The 18,366-nt window shown below is 39.9% G+C and overlaps 1 protein-coding gene across 2 annotated transcripts in view; it reads left to right on the top strand.

Annotated features, from left to right (window-relative positions):
* The window catches only part of SNX14 (sorting nexin 14), an 85,185-nt gene extending 67,836 nt beyond the window's left edge, over positions 1-17,349 (top strand). For both annotated transcript variants that reach the window (XM_075862108.1, XM_075862107.1), the window contains 5 exons: positions 2,765-2,929; positions 6,357-6,452; positions 13,196-13,287; positions 14,287-14,343; positions 17,032-17,349. In XM_075862108.1, coding sequence (XP_075718223.1) covers positions 2,765-2,929; positions 6,357-6,452; positions 13,196-13,287; positions 14,287-14,343; positions 17,032-17,070 — 449 coding nt within the window. In that variant the 3' untranslated portion in view covers positions 17,071-17,349. The remainder of the gene's footprint in view (positions 1-2,764; positions 2,930-6,356; positions 6,453-13,195; positions 13,288-14,286; positions 14,344-17,031) is intronic.
* Positions 17,350-18,366: the final 1,017 nt, after the last annotated feature.

Genomic DNA, 18,366 nt, shown 5'->3' with positions numbered 1-18,366 from the left:
TTCCAAACATAAAAGTACAATTAACACAAAAGAAGATACACCTTTATCTAAACATATTAGATTCCATCATCAAGGTGACATTAATGCCCTGAAATTTTGGGGTATCACCCAAGTTAAACTGGGCCCCAGGGGAGGCAACCTTGATAAAAAACTTCTACAAGAAGAGGCCAAATGGATCCATAGGCTTGGATCATTGAGCCCCAATGGACTAAATGAGGGCTTCACTTATGTTGCCTTCCTATAGTCTTTTATGATCTCAAATGTCAGATAGATTACTTTCTAATCACCATCACTCGCTAGATAGCGAATTAGAAATCCTACATTTTTATCTATTAAAATGACAGCTTATCTCTCCACATACCCTTCTATTTTACATGCCCTTTTGTACCACTATTTATCTTCCTTTTCTCTTCCTTTTTTCTTCCTAAGAAACCACCCCTTTGGACTTATACAAGCATCTGGACATTATTCTTACACACGTATCTGGAGTGTAGACAATGCATACACATATATTGGAATACATACCTGATTCCCATTCGATCTCTTATCTAGGCATCCAGAGACGTGCACTTATCCATATATCCGTTCGATTTGGTTAAGTTAAGTTAAATAATGAGACTTATCAATGTTGCTATTTATCCAGATCTGTATTACAAAATTCATCTAAGTCCCTCCATGTCCCCAGTGCGCAAATGCGCTCCACGTCACCTCCTCTGTAAGCTATGCGATCCAAGACATATGCTTACATATTTTATAAATGTCAAATTTGACTAAGTCCGATCGGTCTCTAAATGCGCATGCGCCGCTAAGAGAACCAAATGAGTATTCCATAAATGTCAAAACTGACTAAGTCCGATCGGTCTTTAAATGCGCATGCGCCGCCAAGAGAATCTGAGGAGTAGCTAATTTCTACTATGTCCGATCCTGGACACAGTGCCCATGCGCCGCTAAGAGAACCAGAGGAGTAGCTAATTTTACTGTGTCCGATTCTGGACACAGTGCCCATGCGCATTTGGCGCACCCCTATTGGCTACACTGATATAGCCCTCACATTGGCTAATTCCCATGTCAATCTTAGGATGTGGAGGCTCGTCCTCGTAATCGACACTCCATTGGTTCCGACACAGGTGGACACTGTGAATTACGAAATGGAAGTCTTTAAAGGAAGTAACAACACGTACACGCGCTTACTAGCCCCATTTTGATCCCCTGAGGACGCTGTGTTGACAGCGAAACATGTCGGGGGGGCTAAATTCATTGTTTTAAACAGCCCATTTGTCTAGCAAATCCAGCACACGAATCCAATTTTGAATTTAACTTGAATCCGTCCCAGTACGGCAGTCTGCAGCTATCCAGCTGTCATACCTGTCACTGGACAATTTCTAGCACTTTGTGCTCTGTCTGGCAATACATGCAGACGGAGTGTAAACTGAGCGTGTGTGGCAGCAATATCGGCTATAACTTTTAAATTGTTCGTATACAGTGTTTATGTCCACCTGGACATTCTTAGTGGTAAAATCATTAAAAGTTATTTTTTAATAATATCAGTCAGCAGTTGGGAAATTGGCTTTCAGTGTACCTTGGTACACTTAGTTCCTTTTTGTATCCATAAAGTCCTCGTGACCAGACTAATTCCAAAAGGGTGTCCTTTGGCATATGTTTGTTAGTATACCCCTTTTTTGGTTTTTCAACTGTATTGCAAAGCATAGTCGAATACACTTTTCAATACAAATTTATCGCGCCAATAATGTATATATCAAACCGTGTGAACATAGCCTGACCACGTCAAGTCATGTGAACACTGCATAGTACTCCTAATAAGCTGCATATTCGAATCTGGCATTCCATCTTGATTTTGACCCTTGAGACACAATTTCATTATACTCTAGCACAGCTATAAACTGGTGGCGTAAGGGGTTTTACACTGGGCAATTATCGGGCAAATGACCGTTGATAGAACGCTCGTTGCCGATAATTGCCCTGTGTAAGGACGGCAGCGATCAGCAGATGAACAAGCAAACGCTCGTTCATCTGCTGTTCATATCGTTTTAACAAAGTAAAATAGTATAGTTGACGGCAGCGCATCTCCCTGTGTAAACAGGGAGACACGCTGCCGACCTGATGGTAATGTATGGGACGAGCGATCGGAGTAACATAGCTCCTTACTTTGTAATCCTTCCCTGTAGTAAGCAAAGGAAGACTTTATGAGGATAGTGTTTGTTCGCCAGTCTGAAAACCACGCTCTGTGTCTGTACAAGTTGAGAGAAATAAACTTAAAGTGAAACTAAATGTTCAACAAACTTCTGACATGTCAGTGAGATGTCAGAATTTTTGATTGGTGGGGATCCGAGCACTGAGGCCCCCACCAATCGCTAAAACGAAGCAGCAGAAGCGATTGGGTGAGCGCTCAGCTGCTTAGACTCTGTTTGGCTTTCTCCAGAAAGCCAATGTATCGGAGTACAGGCTCATGGGCTTTCTATTGAACCCGTACTCCGATACATTGATTTCCGGAAAAGGCTTAACAGAAACGAAGCGGCTCATCGCTCACACGATGCTACGTTTTAGCGATTGGTTGGGGTCTCAGTGGTCAAACCCCCACCAATCCAAACTTCTGACATGTCACTGTGACATGTCAGAAGTTTGTCGAACGTTTACTTACACTTTAACATTGAGTTCAAAAAGTCCTTTCTTCATTTTCCAAGTCTCTATCTGTGTTTTTGTTCTGTATTCTTCCTTTTTCATGTTTATTATGAATTACCAATAGGACGTGTTGTTTTCCACATTTCTGATTGGCTTCATCACCTATTAATGGGAGGTCGAATCCTTTTAAAGAACACCCTTGAGACTTACACGGATTACTACCTGCAATGTAAACTTGAACAGCTTAGTCAAGAGCATCGGCTTGTTTCACTTATTACACTTCTTAGAGGTATGTGTTCTTATACTTTTCTCCCCAATTAAAAACTACCTGCAAATTCTTTAAATATCCTATGTCCTTAAACTCAATTTGTGCTCCTAATGTAAAATATATTCAATACTAGCGTCTTAATTTTGGTATACGTTTGTATTATTGCCTCGTCAATTAGCTTCAATATTTGCATTTTATTTTTGTTACTTGGTTTATCGCAATAAATGTATTGAACCAGCTGCAGAAAGCGCTTTATTAAACACCTGCAATAAAATTCCCATGTCCCCTGCCAAATACAGTATCAAAAACACTGATTAGAAATATATCTAGTAATCCTATTCCTTTTATAGTGACTTTTGCATATTGTCATTTAAAGAACTCTGGGGGAAAAAAGGGCGAAGTCAAGCACCAGCCTCTTTACAGTCTTCTGAAAAAGTATTTTCCCCTCACCCGATTTCTTTTATTTTTGCTAATCAGATCATCCAACTAATTTCAATAATAAAGACCACACGAGTAAACACAAAATGCAACTTTTACCAATGTTTCTATGGTGGTTACAGCAGAGGAAGCGTGATCTCGTGAGATCTCGCTGTAAATGACAGGTTACAACGAGATCACGCTTCCTCTGCTGTAACTACCATAGAAACAGTAATGAAGTGCCAGGATTGTGAATAGACATCCCGTGGGATGTCTATTCACTGTCTAAACACTTCAGTATTGTTAATGTGTCAGTATAAGACAGCACATAAGGATCTAGCCGGATCCCTATGCGATGAGTAAATGAATGGAGAGGAGTGCATGACGCTGATTGGTCAGCGTCATACACTCCTCTGTACAACGCCCACTTGGTCTAAAGTAAAAATGCCCCCACTTGGGCATTAAGAAACTCATTAGCAGTAGGATGTAGGGCACTTATGTGGTGACAGAGCCTCTTTAACCTTGGAGACGCAGCCAATTTTGCGGCTTGTAATTTTTGTTTTTTCCTCCCCGCCTTCCAAAAGCCATAACTTTATCTTTCTGTTGGCATAGCCGTACGAGGGTTTGTTTTTTGTGGGACGAGTTGTAGTTTTTTACTGCATTATTTAATGTGCCTTATAATGTATTGGGGAAACTAAAAAAAAAATCTTTGTGGGGTGAAATGGCCAAAAAACAGCAATTACACCTTAGTTATTTTGGGTCTTCTATTTACGATGTACATAGTGCGGTAATTACGATATGTTAACTTTATTCTATGGGCCGATACGATGTGTCTTACCACCTTTTATAAAGAAAAAACTATTTGTTAGAAAATAAAATAGTTTTAGGTCTCTACATTGTGAGAGCCATAACTTTTTTTTTTGTCTGTCTATTTCAACGGTGTGATGGCTTATCTTTTGCGTGACAAGCTGTAGTTCTTAAATGTACCATTTTGGGGTACATGCATGTTAAAAAAATTTAACACTACTTTAGGGAAAACATGGGTAAAGGTGGGTAGGGGGACAGGTTTTTTTTTTTTTTCTCTCTCCTTGCCTCACCGTGCTAAGAGCCATAACCTTTTTAGTTTCCCATCAATGTAGCTGTATAAGGGCTTGTTTTTTGCAGAATGAATTATATGTTGCCCAAAATGGTGACCTTTAAAAATACAACTAATGAACTTTGCCTAAATCAATAGTATAAACCCTTATAAGAAACTTTGCAATATATGTAATTAGATTATTATTATTTTTTTTAAATGCCTCTTTCCCAGCCACTCTTCCTCCTCCCCGCCTCCCTCACTCTTCCTCCTCCCCGCCTCCCTCACTTACCATTATCTATCAATCCACTACTGAAATCCTTAGCCGGTCACTGAGGTATCAGGTTAGATGCTGCCCATAGAAATCTGGGGAGGAGGGAACGTCAGAGAGGCAGAATAAGAAGCACGCATGCGTATGTGCACATTCAAACTCAAAAGCGTCTTAAAAAAACAGCTTGAAAACGGCTCCGTATTTTCAATCAAACTCGCGTTTTTTACGGACTTTTTTGGAGCAGTTTTTCTATAGTCAATGAAAAACGGCTCAAGAAGTGACATGCACTTCTTTTTCGCGGCCGTTTTGAAAAACTGCCGTGTAAAAAAAAGCCCCGTCGTATTTTCCATTGAAATCAATGGGCAGATGTTGGTAGGCGTTCTGCTTCCGATCTTTCTGCCGTTTCTCGGGACGTTTACGGCCAGAAAAACCGCTGAAAACACTACGTGTGCACATACCCTTAGGTTTCACCCACTATCTCTAGAAAAACTGAAAATTAGAGGCAGAGCCTGCAGATAGGAAAACTGCAAAAACAAAATGCCGTATGCAAGTCCTATAATAGCCAGAAATTGTTAGTCCTCATGTACATACCTATGGCAGCTTATTCCGTAAACTCGCCTTAAAGGTTAGCTACACTTTTATCAAACTTTTGATATGTCATAGAAACATATCAAAAGCTGGGATCGGTGTGGGTCCTGGTGCTGAGACTCCCACCGGTGCTGAGACTCCCACCGTTGCTGAAACGAAGGCGTAGAAGCGCTCAGCTGAGCACTTTGCTCCTTTGGCTGTGATCAGCGCTCGTTGACAGGATGATGACTGCTTTCCTAGAATGTTTATGAAAGCCGTCTCCAGCTTGACAGGGAGCACCGATCACAGCAGAAGGTGTAGGGTGCTCAGCTGAGCCCTTCTGTACCCTAGTTTCAGCAACTGTAGGTGTCCATGCACCAGGACCCCCACTGATCCAAACTTTTGATATGTCTCTGACATATTAAAAGTTAAACGAATGTATAGTTACTCTTTAACCTTTGTAAAGAATAAAATTGGGGGGGGGGGGGGGGTTGAATGGGTCGTTAAGATTATGGTTTTGCCAAATGCGTACTTTTTTACGTTCTATTTTTGCACATGAAATGCACTTTTACAGAAGCAAAATCCAATACATATTTGCTATCCATGTATTCGTAATGACCAATAGTTTTTGATTTTTATCCCATTCCCCACCCAAAAAACAAAATGAAGTAAAAACAAAACTTAAGTCCTATGTTATACCCAGATGGTGCTATTAACAGAAAAAATAACTCGTCTCGCAAAAACCAAGGCTTCGTACAGCCGCACTGAGGAGGGAAATAAAAAAAATGTTAAGGCTCTCGGAATGTGGCAACATTAAAAACTTTATTTTTCATTAACATGTAACATATTTTTTTAGGGAGCTTCCCAATGCGATTGTTTGATTGCTTATATATGGCTATAATATACACCGTATACCAAAGCGTTATTTCTTGTCCGTAATAAACTGACCGCCAGTCCGTAGGGCTGTGCAAAGGTCTATTGAAGGATTATTTTTCTTGAAACCTTTTAAATATCTTTTGGTTTTTTTTCCTTGTTTCTGCAATGAATCTCAATAGTTTCTCATTGTACTAAATGATCATCTTTCCACAGAGAATTACTGGAACTTATTTTCTTTGTAGATGCTGTGTTTTGTGAAACCACTGAACCACGATCTGCAGTAGCTAAGCAGAAACGGGCCAAGCAGACGTTCGAAGAAATGATGGCTTACATTCCAGGTTTGTGAGCTTTTTAAGAGCATTTGCCTGCTCCTAATGGCTGATCTATTTCTAGATCTTTAGAATTATTATTTTAAATTCACAGATTTTGGTATTTTTCTGCCTTCCCTCTAAATTGGCAGAAATCAAACACACTGCCCTTGCTTAACCAACCGATCGAAAATACTTTTGGCCTTAGGGTGGTCTCCTCCCTACTTGGATGTTGTGATATCCCCTTATCCTGAAAAATTTATTTCACTTATTCTGACGCCTTATATTAAGTAATAAACTTCCGACTATGGGGTATGTAAGCTTTTTTAAAAATGGTGGTTCTATCTCAACTTTCGTATTTTTTTCAAAACTCTCCAATATGGCTACCGGACACTGGGTTCAAAATTCAGAGAATTATTACTATTGAACTTATATGGCATAACCGTAGAATAAGAATGAAAATTGATAAGCTATACTGTAGAGTGGACGGGTATGTTCTTGGTGTACCCAACTTCAAGTATTATTTCTGTGCTGCCCAACAATGCCAGATTATCAATCATGAGGAAGGTCGGAATGTGGGTAGCTGGGGTCTGGTTTTTGGGGGCAATTCCTGGCTAGCTGCATGCTTTCTCCTCAATGCAAATGCTGTTTATTCTAGAGGGTGTGGGTTGAAATTAGGAAAATTATGGGTCTGAAAGGCTTTGCATAGATCTCCTGAATCATTGACCATAAAAGATACAAGGAGCTTATCTAAACCTAGTAGATGGGTAATTTAATGGGTTCCAATACATTTATCAGATAATTTCCTCTACTGGGCTGAAGGACTTTGAGAGTATTCAGAAGAAATTTAATATTACCAAAAGGGATTTCTATAAATATTTACAACATAGATATGCAGTACAGTGTGAACCTTAACCTCTACCCTCACGAGTCCGTAACTATACGTCGTCGCGGGAGGTTACTTCCCGCATGAGGACGTATAGTTACTGAGTTGTTTCCAGTGCAGCTTTCAGCGACAGCTGACACTCCACTCTTGCCGGCCAGCGGTCCTTTGCCGCTAATTTTGGCAATTAACTCCTTTAAATGTGGCAATCGCTTGCGATCGCTGCATTTTAGGCAGACCCAGATCTGAAATCACTAGTTTTCCCGATAGCATGGCAAACAGAGGCCAAACAATGGCCTCCGTGTCTGCCATGGACGGAGTCGGAGTGACATGAAGTCACTGTGTCGTTCCCGATGCACACTGTCGGCGACAAGGTGTGCATCGGGAACCGGGAGTTCAGCTGTCCCTGACTCATCGCCGCTGATTTCGGCAATTAAAACCTTAGGGTTTTCATAAGCACATCGGCAGCCCCCATGCAATTGTGGGGGTTGCTGATGCTTGTGATGGCATCCGGAGGCCAGACAACGGCCTCCGGGTCAGCCATGTATGGAAGCCTATGAGGACCAGCCCCTGGCTGGTCCTCGTAGACTTACTGTTAGAGTGACTTTGACGTCACACTGACAGTTGGAATACATTACACTACCCAGGTAGTGTAATGTATTATAGCAGCGATCAGAGCTGCAGGTAAAAAAGAGTGTAAAAAGTTGTTAATAAAAATGTTTTATAAATGAAAAACTATGCCAGCATTGCTATTTTTTTGGTCACCACCCCTCCCAAGATATAGAATAAAAAGTGATCAAAAAGTTGCATGTACCCCAAAATGGTACCAATAAAAACTACAACCCGTCCCGCAAAAAACAAGACCCTCCCACAGCTTTTTTGACTAAAAAATAAAATTTACCTCTCTCAGAATATGGTGACACAGAAAAGAAATTATTTTACAGAAAAGTAATTTTATTGTGCAAACGCTGCAAAACATAAAACTATATACATATGGTATCGCCGTAATCTTACCGCAGAATAAAGTAAAACATAATTTATTGCGCATGGTGAACGCCGTAAGAAATAATGAATTTAAACCGCCAAAATCGCTATTATTTGGTCACCTTAGCCCTAAATTTTTTTAAAATAAGAACTGATTAAAAGCTACAGCTTGTCCCGCCAAAAATAAGCCCTTACACCGCTCAATAAACCAAAAATCAAAAATATATATATATAATTTTAACAAATAGACTTTTCTTTGTAAAAGTAATGAAATATAAGAAACCTATATCAATTTGGTATCACCGTAATCGTATTGAGATGCAGAATAAAACGAAGTTGTCATTTTTACCGCACGGTGAAAGACGTAAAAACACAATCCCAAAAACAATAGAGGAATCCGTTTTTTCCAATTTCAGCCTGCAAAGAATTTTATTTTCAGTTTCCCAGTACATTATATGGTACTTTAAATGGTGTCAATAGAAACTACAACTCCTCCCGCAAAAAATAAGCTCACACCACTCTATTGAAGGAAAAATAAAAAAGTTATGGCTCTTGAAAGGCGGGGAGTGAAAAACTAAAATGAAAAAGCAAAATATCAGTCCTGAAAGGGTTAATTGATTTCTAATTAAAAAAAACACCCCGTTTATGACCACATATGGGGTATTGCCGTACTCAGGAGAAATTGCTTCACAAATGTTGGGCGGCTTTTTCTCTTAACCCTTGTGAAAATTAAAAAATGCAACATTTTAGTGGGCAAATATGTTGATATTCATTTTCACGGCCTAATTCCATTAAGTTCTACAAAAAAAACCTGTGGGGTCAAAATGATAACTATACACCTAGAAAAATTCCTTAAGGGGTGTAGTTTCCAAAATGGGGTCACTTTTGGGGGGTTTCCACTGTTTTGGTCCTTCCACAGCTTTGCAAACACAACATGACACTGAAAACCAATTCAGCAAAATCTGCGCTCCTTCCCTTCTGAGCACTGCTGTCCAAACATCAGTTTATGACCACATACGGGGTATTGCTGTAATCGGGAGAAATTGCTTTACAAATGTTGGGGTGCTTTTACTCTTTGCAAAAATGAAAAAATTCTATGTTTTCGCTGAAAAATAAGGTGATTTTCATCCGACTAAGGGCGGATTTACACGAGCGTGTGCGTTTTGCAAAAGTTACTTGACAGCTCCGTGAGTCATGATCATATGGTGCGCGGCTGCGTGCTTTTCGCGCATCCGCCATCATTATGACACTCTGTTTGTAAACAGAAAAGCACGTGGTGCTTTTCTGTTTACATTCATAGTGTTACTGCTGTTGCGCAAATCACGCGCGTCCCACGGAAGTGGTTCCGTGTGGTGCGCGTGATTTTCACGCACCCATTGACTTCAATGGGTGCGTGATGCTTGAAAAACGCAGAAATAGAGGACCTGTCATGAGTTTGACGCAGCGGACTCACGCGGCGCAAAAATCACTGACAGTCTGCACTGCCCCATAGACTAGCATAGGTCCGTGCGACGCGCGTGAAAAGCACGCGCATTGCACGTTCGTGTAAATCCGCCCTCATTCTGCGGATAAACTGTGGGGTTAAAAATGCTAACTATACCCCTAGATACGCCTTGAGGTGTATAGTTTCCAAAATGGGGTCACTTTTGGGGGGTTTCAACTGTTTGGGCACCACAAGACCACTTCAAACTTGACATGGGGCCTAAAATATATTCCTAACAACAGGAGGCCACAAAATCCACTAGGTGCTCCTTTGCTTCTGAGGCCGGTTCTTCAGTCCATTAACACACTAGGGCCACATGTTGGATATTTCTAAAAACTACAGAATCTGGGCAATAAATACTGAGTTGCATCTCTTGTGTAAAACCTTCTATTGTACATAAAAAAATGTATTACAAATGAATTTCAGCAAAAAAAATTTAATTTGTAAATTTCACCTCTACCTTGTCTTAATTCCTGTGAAACGCCTAAAGGGTTAAAATACTTTCTGAATGCTGTTTTGAATACTTTGAGGGGTGCCGTTTTCAAAATGGGGTAATTTATGGCCACTTTCTAATATATAAGGCCCTCAAAGCCACTTCAGAACTTAACTGGTCCCTGAAATAATAGCCATTTAAAACTTTCTTGAAAATATGAGAAATTGCTGCTAAAGTTCTGAGCCTTGTAACATCCTAGAAAAATAAAAGGACGTGAAAAAAACGATGCAAACATAAAGTAGACCTATGGGAAAGATTAACCAGTAACTATTTTGTGTGGTATTATTATCTGTTTTACAAGTAGATGTATTTAAATTTAGAAAAATACAAATTTTCACTAAAATTTGAAGTTTTTCACAAATAGTGAAAAAATTTGGTAGAAAAATTCAATAACCTAAATTACAATATGTCACGAGAAAACAATCTCAGAATTTCTTGGATAGGTAAAAGCATTCCCAAGTTATTACCACATAAAGTGACACATGTCAGATTTGAAAAAAATCATCTGTGTCCACAAGGCAAAAACAGGCTGTGTCCTAAAGGGGTTACATAGTTCGTACGGTGGAAAAAGACACATGTCCATCAAGTAAAGTAAAGAATACTTGTCGCCTCTGCAGGTTGAACCTTTCTTTTTCCAGACTGAGGGAGTGCCCCCTTGTTTTTTGAGGGGGTTTTACATGGAACAGGATTTCACCATATTTTTTGTATGCGCCATTCATATATTTATATAAGTTAATCATGTCCCCCCTTAGTCGTCTTTTCTCAAGGCTAAATAGGTTTCGTTCTTTTAATCTTTCCTCAGAACTTAGATTCTCCATTCCCCTAATTAGCTTTGTTGCTCTTCTTTGTATTTTTTCTAACTCCAGGGCATCCTTTCTATGAACTGGAGCCCAGAACTGAACTGCATATTCTAGATGAGGCCTCACTAATGCTTTGTAAAGTGGTAATATTACATCCGTGTCCTGCGAGTCCATGCCTCTATTAATACACGACAATATCTTGCTGGCCTTTGAAGCAGCTGATTGACACTGCATGCTGTTATTGAGTTTATGATTTACAAGTACACCCAGATCCTTCTCAACAAGTGACTCCCCCAGTGTAGCTCCCCCTAGGACATATGATGCATGCAGGTTGTTCGTACCCAGGTGCATAACTTTACATTTATCTACATTAAACTTCATCTGCCAAGTGGACGCCCAAACACTTAGTTTGTTTAAATCTGCCTGCAATTCACAAACATCTTCCATAGTCTGAACTATATTACATAGCTTGGTGTCATCTGCAAAAATAGAAATCGTGCTATTAATCCCATTCTCTATATCATTAATAAATAAGTTGAATAATAGTGGACCCAGCACTGAACCCTGGGGTACACCACTTATTACCGGGGACCATTCAGAGTAAGGATCATTGACCACAACTCTCTGGATACGGTCCTGGAGCCAATTCTCAATCCAATTACAAACTATACTTTCTAAACCTATGGTCCTTGATTTACCCATTAGACGTCTATGGGGGACAGTGTCAAATTCCTTTGCAAAGTCCAAAAACACTATATCCACAGCGGCCCCTCTGTCTAGGCTTCTGGGTTAAGATCTTACACAATGGTGTACCTCTCAGGACTGGCTGATTTTTGAGACTATCCTTGTAACTCCATCTAGCAAGTGTATATCTAGAATTTATATTTAGTTGGGGCCTTCAGGGAGAATCTGCACACACGATCGCTACGATAAGTGGTATGAACAAGATGTTGATCTATTTCTTAATGCGTGGATGGAAGTTGAAAATACAAGGCTTCTTTCTCTGAGTCGATCAGATAGTCTTGATTAAGAAGAATTAATCTTACTCCCGGTAATTTTCATAAAATTGGATATTATGAAAAACATACATGCTATAATCTGTCAAATGGAGACTTTATTCCTCAGCTCTGGCGTTGCTCCAGGCTGTCATATAGAGCTCTATCTTGGAAATATTTAAAACTAGTTCTGGTGACACTTGATATCTCTGATTTTTTTTAATCAAAATTGCGATCTCTCAAATCTTATTTGCTTCAAGGAATTTATTGACTAGACATTGGAAGAACAATTTAAAAAATTGACATATATCCATAGAGGTAAACTACAGCTTTTTTATTTTATTTTTTTCAATAAAATTTGGAATCCTTGTATTAAAAGAGGCTCTGTCACCAGATTATAAATGCCCCATCTCCTACATAATCTGATCGACACTGTAATGTAGATAAGTGGTTTTTGTTTTGAAAAACGATCACTTTTGAGCAAGTTATGAGCAATTTTAGATTTATGCTAATTAGTTTCTTAATAGACAACTGGGCGTGTTTTTACTTTTTACCAACTGGGCGTGGTAAAAAGAAGTGTATGACGCTGACCAATCAGCGACCAATCAGGGTCATACACTTCTCATTATTCCAGCTTCTCTCACTGCACAATCACACTGGAACAATGAGCAGTGTATGATGCTGATTGGTCACCCTCATACACTCCTCTGTACAACGCTCAGTACGAGCTACAGTTTTCCTGGCTCTGCAGTGAGAGAGTCTGTCTTTCAGCCACAGTTTGCGTACCTTGTCTTTTGCATGCTGCAATCTCTCACATGCTCTATACAAGCTGCAGTCTCCCTGGATTTGCAGTAAAAGAAAGCAGCAGATGGAGTTAGAAGCTTTAATTCCACATTGAAACTGCTGCTGGAAGTACATTCGGTAGTGGCTGTGCCTGGTACTGCAGCTCTTTACAGCTCAGTCCATTCAAGTGAATGGGATTATGCTCCAGTACCAGGTACAGCCACTACCAGATCGTGCTTGGGGAGATGGAGTATTTTTTGTGTAAATAAAAAGAGAATACAAATGTATTGTGTGATGTGACTGAGTACTTTGTCACCCATCAACATCTTATCCTTTGTACTGTTTTCTCTAGATTTAATAGGAAAATGTATCGGGGATGAAGTGAAATATGAAGGAATTCGATTATTATTTGATGGTCTACAGCAGCCCGTACTCAACAAGCAGGTAATTTTGTTTGTGTGATAAACCTTTTTAGAGTCTCCCAACGTGACATTTCCATATTACAGACCATTCCTGTCACATGGTTTTCCAACCTCAGTAATAGGATTAGTCTGTTTAGTCAGCTATATATTTACATCCTTGCACTTTAATTTTTTCCTAGTAAAATCTAAATATTTTCAGACTGCACTTTTTTGTGGTCTTCCATAATCAGATTGACACCTTCTATCTCATGCATGCTAGCATTATGCCCTAATGATACACCCAGTGGATGGCACAAGAACTGTGCCCGCACTATTTGCAGTGTGTGCCGGCTGTAATATAGAGCTGACATCCTGCTTCAAGGGCTGGGATCTAAGTCACCTCCGATCCTGGCTGTTTAACTTCTGTCACCCCATCGTTGCCCTGTCACGGGATTCCGATTACAATTGTGGGCCAAACCAAGGCTATATGTCTATTAGGCCATGCCTCTGCCTGTCAGTTTTGACAGGCAATTGATTCTTTGGTAAACGGAGTATGCCAAAGCATTTTTAAGTCCCCTAGTGAGACGAAAAAAAAATAGTTAAACAAAGTTTATTAGGAAAAAAAAAGCGTTCACAGTAAAAATAAAATAAAACCGTTTTTAACCTTAAGTGGTTTTATTTAGCAAAAGAAAAAAAATAAGTTTCTTCCCTAGTTCTCTTATTTGCACCCCAAAATTTTTGATTATACATAATCTATTTTTTATTATAAAAAGAAATTGGAAAATTCCTCCATACAATTTTAGGATTTACCTGTATAGCACACATTATCAGCCTTCCCTCATTTCTGTATCCTATCATCTCTGTTATCAACTGCTTTCCACAGCATGGAGGTTAAAATGACTAAATAATTACCGTAGGTGTTAAAAAGCAAGATAACTATTAATAGATGTTTACACTCTGGCGCTGAATTCTCGTTTTGGCCATATACATAATGCTGTAATTGTAATCTATTACGTTACATTAATACCAAGTGTCATTTCAGCTATCATATGTTCTACTAGATATTCTTCTGCTGGAGATATTCCCAGAGCTTGGAAAGGTACAGTGTATTTTTAGATTTTTTTTCCTGTTCTAAAGTTTTTTTCCTTGAATGTCATAAACATGATTTTGGATAACTTAGTGGTGTAAAGTAAGTCACTAGAAGTCTATGTTCACACCACGTTTGCGCTCTACACCAGACGTATAATGCAAAGGAAGCGATGTAACGGTTTTTGTTTTTTATTTATTTATAAAATGGATATTGTTGATATTCCTTTAACATATATTGTTTTTGGGATTTCTTTTAAAAGGAACATATGTTCTGCTTTTTTTTTTTTTTGGAGGGGGGAGAGTAAGGACAGAACTTATGTGAAATGGGCAATATTAGGGCTAGTTCACACTGAGTATGTTCACGCTGTTTTTGATATGGAAACCACTTCGGAAATGGTGCCGAAAAACGTTTCCCACTGATTTCAATGGGAGGCGGAGGCGTTGGCGTTCTTTTCTTGCGAGCGGTAAACAGAAGCTACATGCCCTTTCTTCGGGCGTTTGTCTCTGACCTCCCACTGACATTAATGGGAGGCAGAGATCGCGCTTCTCACGGCGGTTTTTGCCCGCAGCGCTCAAAGCCCCGGACGTAAAACACTGAAATGCTGCAAATGTGTTCTGCCGACAGCTCAAACTCTGCCTCAAAATCCTTGAAGGAATTTTGAGGCAGGTATTTTCTGCCTGCAAAATACATAGTGTGAACAGGGCCTTGTAGTCTATATCAGGAAGGCGCGGTCTAAAGTCCTGGGACATGTTGCAATAAAACCTTTTTATAAAATATTGTATTCAGAGAGCAAGTACAAATTCTTTTCAAGGCTGGGTTGTGTTTTCCCTGGCAGTAGATTCAACAGTAAGGCGCTGTTCACATCACATGTGTGGTTCATGTATGGCATATGCATACGTACGAACCATTATAGACTGGACCGTTTGGCATATATGTTGGGAGCATTTTCAGTCACAAGGCAAAGGTACAGCACAAATGTGGTGTGAACATAGCCTAAAAGTTTTCCACTTAAATGGATTATCTCATGCATTTAACTTTTAGTTTTATTAATTAGATTCAAAAATATATATTTTTTGCCATAGTGGAGACAAACACTTCTTTCCTGTATGGTCTGTATAGAAAGTGCGGCAGGGTATGTGCTTTATGGCGGCTGCAATGAATGGGAATCAATTGGCAGAGGAATTTCATAGATGTCTACAGGAGTGGTTCCCAACCTTTTCTATACTGTACACGCCTAAGAAATGTTGTGCCCAACCCTATAATGAATAGAAGATGCTCAGTCTATATAGAAAGTGAGCTACAGAAAACTGGAAGTGTCTGTTCTAGTGGCCAGTGTGAATATTTCAAAGTTGTTGTTTTATCTGGATAGTAACAAAAAAATGTAATAGAAAAAGGGAGGAAAACTCCAGCTCACCGGTTTGTTGCGTCTCCAGACACTTCACTCGGATCCCCGCAACCGCCAGCGGTAAACAATGCAGAAAAGAAAGGGATGATCCAGCGCGGTCAGGTTTTAAAAAGGAAATGGCATTCCCACTTTTATTTTAGAAATTCGATTAAAAGATGAAAAGGAGACGCAGTCTCAAGATGAGGAGTAGTAACCGTGCTCTTAATCATGGCAGAAAGTGTGACACACTTTCTGCCATGATTAAGAGCACTGTACATGCTCGAAACGCGTAGGCTCGGGCAACAGCCCGTTACTACTCCTCATCTTGAGACTGCGTCTCCTTTTAATCGAATTTCTAAAATAAAAGTGGGAATGCCATTTCCTTTTTAAAACCTGACACCGCGCTGGATCATCCCTTTCTTTTCTCCAAAAAAATGTAATGTTTATCATTAAAGCCTGAATTAAACAATATTATTTAAATTTACTATTGCCATGCCATCCAAGAGGAAGTTTAGTAATTTTATTGAAATACATAATGAAGTTGGAAGTATTTATAATTACCCTTTTAGTTGGGCTTCGTTCACATCTGCATCGTGGTTCCGTTCATGGGTTCCGGCGGAGCTTTCCATCAGAGGAAAAAAACCGGAAACCATAGCTTTCCGTTTGCATTACCATTGATTTCAATGGTAACTCTTCCGTTGCTAATTGTTTCCGTTTGTCTCCGTTCCTTAAGGTTTCTGTTTTTTTTTGGCGGAATCAATAGCGTAGTACGACGGAACCCATGAACAGAACCCTGACGCAGATGTGAACGAATCCTGAAGGGGGTTTTACACAGGACAATTATCAGGCAGACAAGCATTCCTATAACGGTCTGCTGGTGGTATCGTTTTAAAAAAAGTAAAATATTATCATTGTCTGTAGCACATATCCCTGTAAACAGGGAGACGCGCTGCCAACATGATAATAATGGATGGGGACGAGCGATCGGAGTAACAACTGCTATTCCCCTTTGCATAGCTCCTTGAGACAGGAGCAAACGAGCACCGATCAACGATGTGTCGTTGATCGGCACTCGCAGCACTGGCCGCTTATTGGCCGGTGTAAAAGGGCCTTTAGTCGCGTGATTTCCTTTCCTGCATGTTGCTAGGATTGGTAAATAAATATCTAGGTGTGCAGATTTATTTTATAAAATAATAATTACATACAAATGTTTGATGTTCAAACAAGATCGTGTGTGTGTGTGTGTGTGTGTGTGTGTGTGTGTGTGTGTGTGTGTGTGTACACAAATAACGCCTATTTTTTTTTTTTTTAAGCCTCAAAAAGAGGGATCGTCTTTGCCAACCTGGATGTGACAGACAACTACAATTGAATTACATTTTGCTTTTCTTATCTGGCTGGTATTTCAAAAGCCTCAGCTATTTCTAGTCATTTGACCGGCTTTTATTGCTAAAGGAATTTTGAGGCAGATTTTTTTCTGCTTGACAAAAACGCAATGTGAACTTCCTCTAAATTGTCTCTTCCTTGTGTGGTATGCCATGTGTTGAAGTGCATTACCTTGTTGTACATTAGTTTGTAAATATTTTCACAAACCTATTACCACTCCTCAAACAAATAAAACTTTTAACAAATAATAGTCTTATGGTTTTATTTTTGTCCAATCATAATACTGCTTTCTCATGAAGCCGCCACAGGGAAGAGCCCCAGTTTGTTAATCTATTAAGACTTCCTTGTAACTGTAGACGGTCTTTATGTATTAAAGCCTTATTCATACGAATACACGTGTGTCACAGCGGCTGTTTTTCACGGCCGATTTGCATCTGTGCGTGACCCGATTTCACAGGTCCCTCATATGCTTGGGTCTATTAAGGGATCTGTGAAAACTGGCAAAAATGGGACATGTCCTATTTTTTCACGGGCCATTCACTTGATCCGTTAAAACAGCCGTTTGAACAGCCCCATAGAAGTACATTGATTTTTATGCAGTTGTGTGATGGCCGTTTCCAACGTTCGTGTGAATAAGGCCTAAAAGTTTTAGTACAGGTGTCACATCAATCTAAGTCCTCGTTTACACGAGCGTGATATACGTCCGTGCGACGCGCTTGCTTTTTACGCGTGTCGTACGGACCTATATAAGTCTGTGGGGCCGTGCAGACAGTCCGTGAGTTTTGCACACACGCTCATAACCCTAACACACACACACACGCTTATAACCCTAACACTAACACACACGCTCATAACACTGACACTAACACACACGCTCATAACACTGACACTAGCACACACACGCTCATAACACTGACACTAGCACACACGCTCATAACACTGACACTAGCACACACGCTCATAACACTGACACTAGCACACACGCTCATAACACTGACACTAGCACACACGCTCATAACACTGACACGAACACAGACGCTCATAACACTGACACTAACACACGCTCATAACACTGACACTAACACACGCTCATAACACTGACACTAACACACGCTCATAACACTGACACTAACACACGCTCATAACACTGACACTAGCACACACGCTCATAACACTGACACTAGCACACACGCTCATAACACTGACACTAACACACACGCTCATAACACTGACACTAACACACACACGCTCATAACACTGACACG

Source organism: Rhinoderma darwinii, chromosome 4, assembly GCF_050947455.1.
Source record: "Rhinoderma darwinii isolate aRhiDar2 chromosome 4, aRhiDar2.hap1, whole genome shotgun sequence".
In the NCBI taxonomy this organism is placed as follows: domain Eukaryota; kingdom Metazoa; phylum Chordata; class Amphibia; order Anura; family Rhinodermatidae; genus Rhinoderma; species Rhinoderma darwinii.
This window is presented reverse-complemented; position numbering and strand designations above follow the sequence as displayed.